Here is a 10413-nt window from a genome sequence, read left to right as displayed (position 1 = left end):
GGAGCTTTCTCTTAAGAGTTTCTTACAATAGCAATTAATGTTTCTAATTATCAAGGATGTAATTCATATATTTACTGAACCAAAATGCCATAGGTGCTTTTCTCAACATTTGGTGAACCTCTCCCATGTGAACCTGTTTGCACATTTTCTTCAGCTTTATATATGGAACTGCAGTTGGGGTGGCGGATGAGGAGCGGGCGGCAACGCAGTGGTAAAGGAAGCTGACTGAGAGACTTCGTAGGAATTCACCCTGATGATGGGTCTGGGTTACGGGTGCTGCATGCTGTAGATCCGTTACCCGCTTTGGCCCAGAAACAACCAGTACCTGCTCCTCTGTCACCACGTTGTACTTGGCACAATGGGTCTGGCGTCTCGTCCCCATTCACAATTTGCATGTGCCATTTTAGAACCCTTAAAGTTGTCAGCTCTGGCTTCTTGTGTGACTCTTCGGAAACTGACACCAGTGTGAATTGTCCTTAATTTATCACCGTTTAGAAAACTTGCCAGTTTTTTATATGTAGTGAAAAATTTTAAGAGCAAAGCAGAGCAATTTATACATGCTCCTTTAAAAATCACTTATTTCATGCATGGTTTTAAAAGACATTTCTTTCTATAATTATCCAGAGAACTTGTTAAAAAACTGTAGTCTCTTAATTTGTTTATGTGTGTTGATTGTTCATGGTGTTAGAGTAGCAGACCTTCTAGCAGACCAACACAGGTTACCTAACTTCTGTTCCTTCCACAATCTGTCCATCTCCAGACTGTTACTAGTTTACAAAAATGGTAATTTGCCTTAGTGGTGGTTCACCATAAGTCATTGGGGAAAATAAGTAGTAGCACTTCGGCCTGGTGGCTGCCATTCGCCAGCTGCGGTTTGGTGCTGGTGCTGGGGAGGTAGGGGTGGTGAGCTCTTGGTGTTACATGCCTAGGTTCATTTCAGTTCTGGGGGAGGTGCCAGAAAGTATTGTGATAGTTTGGGTAGAGTATGAAAAACTTCTCTGTTATTTCCTACCACTGTCCTCATGTAATGGTCTTAGTTTATTCTAAGCAAGTCATAAGGCATATTTTTAACCTCCTTCTGCTCTGTCCACTCCATGGGTAATTTGGGAGAGAGAAGAATCCCCAAATGGTGGAGTAATTTGTGATGGCAAAACCAAGACGAAAGGAAGGTGGGGTCCCCAGACCTTTAGTGGATAGAAAGGTGCACAGAGAGCTGGAGTGGGCTCTTGGTCTGAGTGGGCTGGCATGTGTGGAGGGGTGGGTGGAGCCTCACCAGAGGGTGCGGCATCCCAGCCATTGCCCTTCGAGCTTTGGTGGCCTTGTTGCCTTCTCTGCCCTTCCTCCCTGACGTCTCCTGCTGCAGTTAGGTGTCTGGGCAGTGATTGAAGAAGAACTGCCATCACCAGGGTAAAAGCTTGTGGGATTCCTCCACACACATCTGCAGTCTAAATATTTGGTGATTTTCTATCCAAGACTAGTGGAAACTGTTAGGAGAGGTAGGATGGCTTTTCATTGTCAAGCCAGTGATGTAAGCTGCTCTTGGAAGTGGCTCAAGGGCATTTCCAGTTTGTCCTCTGAGGATGAAAGTAGAAGTGAGAATCAGCTACAGCATTTGTGGAAAGAAATCGTGAGGAATGGGCTGGGAACCTGGCTGGTTGTGGTGTAACTGAGAGCACACAAATGGAACTCTTTGGGCCTGGAATCCAATAAAACAAGGGAGAGAACCTGGCCGTTTCCCACTGCATTCTAAGGGGAGTGTCCTAACCTGCGGGTGGTGACTGTGCACTTGGGCCACCAAGCCTCCACTCCACTGTGACTCCCCAGAGGAATTTGCCTTCAGAGAGAGAAGGATTGATTAGAGACTGTGACTTAAATTAACTAATCTTTGTGATGACTCTGAAAGGTAGATTATTAGTACAGGGTTTCCTAGCCTACCCCTCCCCAAACTTGGAAATTGAGGAAGTATGATTGCTCCCTAAATTCACATTGATAGTATTTATAGGGCATCAGAGCAGAGGGGTACAAGTGAGATGGGCTTGGAGGTGGGAGTGATGTGGATCAGCAGAGGAGAGACCACAGAAGCATTGTCAGCTGTCAGCTGTCAGCTGTCCAGATCTGCAGTCCCTTTAGCTCTTCTGGGTATTTATTCAGCCTGTCTTAGTTTATTGCATTATGTTATTTTGGTAAGTCTTCAAGTATCCTAATGAGGATTTGGCTTCTTGTGCAAATCTGCCTGTGGGGAAGAACTGCCAGTGTAAATATTCTAGCTACTGAACATGATTAATAGGAACTGATTTTTTGTTGTCTACCTCAGGTTTTCAAAGTAGAGGCCAGACCCAGGGACCACGGCCCTGTAATAACAGTTGTACCATAATGCCCATGGCCGTTTGGTCAAACAGGAAGCATGGATGTATGATATCACCACCTCCCTGGTCGATGTTACATCAAATGCTACACACCTGATAGGAAGTTTCTTCATTTCTCACCCTCTGACAACAGCATTTCTGATTCTTTGAAGGCAGTCGATAACAGTGACTGATGCATGCATTTATTTAATGATAAACTTATTTAGCAGATATACGTGGGACTGGGGCTGGGGGACAGCCAACTCTTCCACCTCATGTCCTTCCCAATTCCTGCTCCATTCCCATTTAGCCGTGGAGCATGTGTGCCTGCTTCTCACTGCACTACCTAACAAGTATAGGGCACACAGGAGTACTCTCCTGGGTTTGCCTGGCAAGACTTGGGTGAGCTCCAAAGCCCTCTGCTACCTAGACTTACCCCAGGCCATGTGTTCTTGGGGACAGTATACCCTGGGTAAAGCCATGTTGACAGCTAACATTTACTAAGTTCTTCCCTTATGTCAGTCACTTTTCTAAATGTATTATATGTGATCCTTAGAACAACTGTATGAGGTAAGCACTATTATCCCTGTTTTAATGATGAGAAGTCGAGAGACAGAGAGGACACAAAGTTGCCCAAGGCAAAACCAAGATTTGAACACCCCATAACCCCCAGGTCGGGCCTGCACTCCAGTTGCACGTTACATGCCTCCAGGGTGTTAGGCCTAGAGGACTCCTTGCTCATCCGCTACCTGCAACTGGAAACATTAACTATTGGAGCTCCATCCTTTGGGTGCAAAACTTTGATACTTATTTAAATGTTCCCTAAGAGGAGCATTTCCTCCTGAGTAAGGATTTGGGGCAGAGAGAGCAGGAGGGCCCTTGAGTGTACTAGGGAGGAGGGTAAGTGAAGAATTCATAGGCAGGAAGGCAAAGGTTTAAACTGGGATTTCACATTTTGGTAGGCCTACTCCTTTGGCAGCCAGACCTAGAGCAAATCTAGTTTGTATGTTAGGGGCTGACACTTTGGGATTGGCAAATAGTTGAGAGGATGGCGAGAGGAATCATCTCTTCAGTCTGAGCTGATTATCCAGGCAGAGGCACATTATTTTAACTTTTTATTGAAGAGTAACACATATATTAAAAAGTTGGTGTTTTTCGCAAACGGAAAACACGCATATAGTCAGCACCCATATCAAACAATACAGAAGCTCCTCCTGCTCCCTTCCAGTAGCTGCCTCCCAAGGGTAACCACTATCTCAACTTCTAAGAGCATAGGTTACTTTTGTCTGTTTTTGGATGTTATATGAAAAGAATCAAACAGTATGTATTCTTTTGTACTGGCTTATTTGGTCGACAGTATATGAGAATTTTGTTGCATGTATTTGTACATGGTTCTTTTTCATGGCTGTATAGTATTCCATTGCGTGAATAAACCACGTGTTATTTATCCAATGGATGTTTGGTTCATTCCCAGTTTGGGAAATACTATTAATAGTACTGCTTCAAATATTCTAGTCCGTGAACTTTGGGGCACAGGTACTCCTCTCTGCCTAGGAGTAGAATTGCAGGGTCATAGTACAGACATCATGCTTAGCTTTATTGGACTCTACCCAACAGGTTTTCCAAGTTCCAGTTGTCCCACTTTTCACCAACACTCAGTAGTGTCACATAGTGGTATCTCATTGTGGCTTTAGTTTTCATTTTACTGATTCTTAATGACTGAGCACTTTTCATATGCTTATTGGGCTTTGTCCTCTTGTGAAATATCTGTTCAAGTTTTGCCCATTTTTATATTGGGTAGACTATCTTTTTTGTATTGACTTGTTGGTTTTTAAAATATGTTTATTCTGGATATGAATCCATTGTTGAATGTATCGTATTGTGAGAATATATTTGGTGAAAAGAAGCTCTTAATTTTACTATACAATTTACCAATGTTCTCCTTTATAGTCGGCATATTTTGTTTAAGAAGTCTTTGCATATTCCAACCAGGATCATGAAGATGTTCTTCTGTGTTTTCTTCTAAAATCTTTTTTGTTTTACCTTTCACTTTTAAATCAGAAATCTTACTGAATTTATTTTTGTTAATAATGTGAAATAGGATTTAAGGTAGAAGTTTTCTCTTATGGATTTCCAGTTGTCCCAGCATTATTTATTGAGAAAAACCATCCTTCTCTTACGATACCAGTTTTCCACCTTTGTCATGTAAAAGGTGATCATATATGTGTGATTTTGTTTCTAGACTCTATTCTGTTTCACTGATCAGTTTATTTTTCCTTGTACCAGTACCACACCATTTTAATTGTATCTTTATAATGGATCTTATCAATAACAGAATACAAGGATAGCTTTAGCTTGCTAATTGAGTTAATTGAGCAAAGTGGAGAGTGGTACATGATGAATGCATAGAGATAGGTAGGAGTGGGAGAAATCTGTTATTCTAAAGTCAGTAGAAAGCCACAAGAGGATTATACGAATGAGGTCATTTATTTTATGTTTTTAAAAGATAACCCTGATCCAGCAAGGATATAAAAGACTTGGAACAACCCTATCAACCAGCTTAAACTAAATGTCATCTATAGAACACTTCACCCAACAACAGCAAAATGTACATTCTTCTTAGGTGTATATGAAGTATTCTCCAGAATAGACCATAGAACTAATGTCAATACAATTAAAAGGATTAAAACCATACAAAGGGGCTTCCTTGGTGGCTCAGTGGTTGAGAGTCCGCCTGCTGATGCAGGGGACATGGGTTTGTGCCCCGGTCCGGGAGGATCCCACATGCCGTGGAGCAGCTGGGCCCGTGAGCCATGGCCGCTGGGCCTGCGCGTCCGGAGCCTGTGCTCCGCAACAGGAGAGGCCACAACAGCGAGAGGCCCACGTACCGCAAAAAAAAAAAAAAAAAAAAAAAAAAAACCATACAAAGTATTTTTCGTACCACAGTAGAATTTAATTAGAAGTCAACAGCAGAAGAAAATTTGGGAAATCCACAAATATTTGGAAATTAAACCAAAAAAGATTTTAATAACTTGTAGGTCAAAGAAGAAATCACAAGGAAGATAGGAAAATATTTTTCACTGAATGAAAATCAAAACACATCAGGATGTGTGGGATGAAGCCAAAGCATTGCTTAGAGGAAAATTTTTGTCTGTAAACACCTATATTGGGAAAGAAAACAAAGATCTCAAGTCAATAACCTAAGATTCCACTTAAATAATGAGGAGGTGGGAGAACTAAACCCAAAGTAAGAAGGATGGAAATAAAGATTAGAGGGGAAAATAAATGAAATAGAAAACAGAGAAACAAGAGAGAATATCAGTGAAATAAATCCTTTATAAAGATCAACAAAATTGACACACTTGACCAAGAAAAAAAGAAAAGTTACCAAAATGAGGAATGAAAGGAATTTACTATCAAATTTACAATATATAAATGGATTATAAGGGAATAATATGAACAATTTTATGTCAACAAATCAGACAAATGAAATAGACCAATTCCTACAAAGACAAAAGGACCCCAAATACTGAAACACTCAAGAAGAAATAGAGAATCTGAATAGTAAAGAAATTGAATTAATACTTAAAAATCTTCCACAAAGAAAAACTCAGGCCCAGATGACTTTACTGGTGATTTCTATCAAATATTTAAAGAAGAAATAATGCCAGTCCTTCACAAACTCTTACAGAACACAAAGGAGGGACTTCCCTGGTGGTCCAGTGGTTAAGACTCTGAGCTCACAATGCAGGGGGCCTGGGTTCGATCCCTGGTCAGGGAACTAGATCCCACATGCTGCAACGAAGGTCCTGCATGCTGCAACTAAGACCTGGTGCAGCCAAATAAATCAATATTTTAAAAAAAAGAGGAGGAGGGAATACTTCCCAGCTCATTCTTTGAGGCCAGTATTTCCCTGATACCACCCAAAGCCAGGAAAAGACATCACAAGAAAAGAAAACTACAGACCAATATCTCTTATGAATATAGTGATTAAAATCCTCAACAAAATACTAATAAACAGAATCTAGCAGCATATAAAAAGGATTATACACCATGATTAAGTAGGATTTATTCCAGTAATGCAAGGAAGTTTTAATATCTGAAAATCAATATAACACTGTATTAATAGAATAAAGGAGAAAACAGCGTGAACATTTCAATAGATAAAGTATTTTAAATCCAACATCCCTTCGTGATAAAACTCTCAACAAACTTGGGATAGAAGGGAAACTTCACTGTGATCAAAAAGGCATCTACAAAGGGCTTCCCTGGTGGCGCAGTGGTTGAGAGTCTGCCTGCCGATGTGGGGGACACGGGTTCGTGCCCCGGTCCAGGAGGATCCCGCATGCCGTGGAGCGGCTGGGCCCGTGAGCCATGGCCACTGAGCCTGTGCATCTGGAGCCTGTGCTCCACAACAGGAGAGGCCACAGTAGTGAGAAGCCCGTGTACTGCACACACACACACACACAAAAAAAGGCATCTACCAAAACCTACAGCTAACATCATGCTTGTTGAAAGAAAATTGAGAATAAGGCACTGATGTTCACTCTTGCTACATAGGTTCTAGCCAGTGTAATCATGCAAGAAAAAGAAATAAAAGGCATTCAGATGGAAAAGAATAAGTGAAACTGTCTTTTACTTGCAGATAACTATATATAGAAAATTCTAAAAAATCCATCAAAAAACTATGAGTTCAGCAAAGTTACATAATACATGATCAATGTACAAAAAACAGTTACTTTTTTTTTTTGCTGGATGTAAGAAAATGTTTAATTTCCATATGGTGCCTGGGGTGGGGTCTGGTCGGGGGGTACATGCCGGTGTTCCCCGGTCCCCACCCCTATAACTGCTGGGCGGGCCTGAGGATATACAGGAAGTAGGTCTTGCGGGCAGGCAGCCTGGCATGAGAGGAGCTCTGGGTCCCCTCTTCGAGGACGTCCTCGCGGGTACCCTTTCGGAGCCCATCCCGGATGGCCTGCAGGTGGTGTCGCTTCTCACTGAGCCAGTGGTCGCTCTCCTGGGCATCCTGGTGGGACCTCCGCCGTGGCAGCTTCCTGATCCAGAAGGCCATTCGAGGGTGGGGTTCCAGGTGGAAGCTGTCCACGGCCTTTGGGACAGGCACAAGGGCCTCCTTCTCCTCTTTCTTGGGTACCTTCCAGTCACCCTGCAAGCTCCCCTCTCCTGGCTCAATGGATGCCACCACCTTCTCAGAGATCAGCACCTCTCCTGTCTCGTTGTTGGTCACCTTGTCAGTCTGGAGGTGGCCGGAGAGAGTTTTGTCTCCCAGCCTGTGCTTCTGGTTCTCTTCATAGTGGTAGTTCCTAGGGAGGCCCTGGAAGTCCATAGGAGCAGAGAAGAAGCTGTCCATGACCCACAGCAGGTCATCCTGGGGTTTCAGGAAAAGCCGGATGAAGCCTTGGAGCAGACTCTCGAGACCTAGAAAACCCGAGGAGCTCTCCTGGGCGTCACCATCGCGGATCGGGGCTGCAGTGGAGGGGGGCATCAAGGCAGAGGGGAGCAGCAGCAACAAGACCAGTGGGTGCCACATTGTGGGGCCGGCCGGGAGGCTTCTCCCACGCCCCGCCCCTTCTTCTGGGACCCGCCTTTATACTAGACCACAGCCCGGTCACCTGACTCTCAAGACTCTGGCCGTCCACGGACTGTTAAATCCAAACAGTTCTGATCTCCAGCCCAGGCCGGATACCTGGAACGTTGGATGAGCTCCTCAGGCCTAGACTCGCCTCTATTGTCTGACCACGCCCCCGTTTGTTGACCTCACCCATGAGCCCAGCCCTCTATTGGACTGTCACGCCCTTAAGGGAAGGGCCACGCCCCTTGAGCCAGAGCCAGGCGTTGATTTCAAGTTCACACCCCCATAGTCAGACCACGCTCCTGTCGGTTGACCTCAGCCCTGGAGAACCAGTGTTGCCTCTGTTCTCTGATCGTGGCCATCGTGCCGGAGTCCAAACAGTTATATTTCTATGTGCTAGTACTAAACAATTCAAAAATGATCTTAAGAAAAAATATAATAAAATGCCTAGGAATAAATCTAACAAAAAAAAGCATAGGTTTTGTACACTGAAAACTATAAAATATTGCTGAGGGAAATTAAAGATCTAAGTAGAGAGACATTCCATGTCATGGATTGGGACACTCTACTGTTAAGATGTCACCTCTCCCAAATTGATCTATAGATTCAACACAGTCCCTGTAGAATTACAGCAAGTTTTTTTGTAGAAATTGACAAACTGATCCTAAAATTTATATATTAATGCAAAGGATCCAGTATCAAGCAATTTTTTAAAAGAACAACATGGGAGGACTTAACACTTCTTGATTTCAAAACTTTCAATAAATCTACAGTAACCAAAACAGGGTGATATTAGCCTAAAGATAGACATACAGATCAATGGAACAGAATGTAGAGTACAAAAATAAACTCATATTTAAGTCCATTGATTTTCAAGAAGGGTGCCAAGATATACAGGGAAAAGAGTCTTTTTGACAAATGGTGATGGGACAATTTTGACCCTTACCTTACACAATATGCAAAAATTAAAATGGATTCAAGACCTAATTTAAGAACGGAAACTATAACACTTTTAGAAGAAAACATAGGGAAAAGTCTTCATGACCTTGGGTTAGTCAGATTTCTTAGATATGATACCAAAAGCATCCATTTAAAAAATTGATAAATTGGACTTTGTCAAAATTAAAAACTTTGTGCATTAAAAGACACCATTAAGAAAATGGATAGACAACATACAGAATGGGAAAAAATATTTGCAAATCATATTTGTGATAAAGGACGTGTATCCAGAATATACAAAGAGCTCTTAAAACTCAAAAATAAGGCAAACAATCCAGTTTACAAATGGGAAAATATTTGAATAGACATTTACAAGAGAAGACAGACAAATGGCTAAAAAGCACAGGGAAAAAACTGATCATAATTAGTCATTCAGAAATCCAAATTAAAACCACAACACAATACCACTTTTCATCCACTAAAATGGCATGACCAAAATGAACAGAATATAACAAGTGTTGGGGAGGATGTGGTGAAAATGGAGTCTCAAACGTCGCTGGTGAGGATGTGAAACAGTGCAGCCACTTTGGAAAACAGTTTGACATTTTCTTAAAATTTAAACATAAATTCACCCTATGACCCAGAACTTCTGTCCACCCAAGAGAAATGAAAGCATATGTCCACACAAAGACTTGTATGTGAATGTTCACAGCATTATTTGTAGCAGCTAAAATATGGAAACAATCCGCATGTCTATCAACTGGCGAATGGATAAATAAAATGTGGTCTATCCTTACAATTGAATATTCAGCAACAAAAAGAAATGAACTTCTTATACATGATACAAGATAAATGAACCTCAGAAATAGTATGCTAAATGAAAGAAGTCAGATTCAAAAGATTATATATTGTCTGATTCCATGTACCTGAATGACCTCTGTAGAGAAGAGGTCAGCAAACCTTTTCGGTAAAGAGCAGTGTAGTAAATATTACAAGCTGTGTGGTCCATGCGATCTCTGTTATACATATGTATAGATAGATATAGGTACATAGATATATTCAACTTTCTTATTAAAAATATTATATATTTAACTTTAGTGATTGTACAGATTTACACACTACCAGGAGTAACTATCTGGGAATAATGACACTTTTATTTTTTTCTGATCTTTATTTCTTTTTCTCACCCTATTATACCATCTAGGGTGCACAGTACAATGCTGCACAAAAGTGGTGAGAGCATATAACAGTTTATATTTCACCATTATGTAAGATATGAGGTTAAGGAATTTTTCTAGTTTTTGTTTCCTAGTTCTTGTTCCCTAAAAGTTTTCATCACGAATTTGTGTTAAATTTTATCAAGTGTACTTTTTGATCTACTGAGATAATCATAGGAGTTTCCTGCTCTAGTTTGTAAATGTAGTGAATTCCATTTACTAATTTTTGTATATTAAATGAATCTTTCATTTGTGAGATAAACCCAACTTACATAATGTATTATCATTTTTATATATTATTGGATTCAGTTTGTTAATATTT

At 41.2% G+C, this 10413-nt stretch overlaps 1 protein-coding gene across 1 annotated transcript; it reads right to left on the bottom strand.

Moving 5' to 3' along the window:
- Positions 1 to 7185: 7185 nt before the first annotated feature.
- Positions 7186 to 7893, bottom strand: LOC307062522 (dickkopf-like protein 1; the record flags this gene model as incomplete). Its single annotated transcript, XM_079718246.1, has 1 exon — positions 7186 to 7893. One exon carries the CDS (start codon positions 7891 to 7893, stop codon positions 7186 to 7188), a length of 708 nt encoding a protein of 235 aa, XP_079574372.1.
- Positions 7894 to 10413: the final 2520 nt, after the last annotated feature.

This window comes from Hyperoodon ampullatus, assembly GCF_949752795.1.
Source record: "Hyperoodon ampullatus genome assembly, chromosome: 13".
NCBI lineage: Eukaryota > Metazoa > Chordata > Mammalia > Artiodactyla > Ziphiidae > Hyperoodon > Hyperoodon ampullatus.
This window is presented reverse-complemented; position numbering and strand designations above follow the sequence as displayed.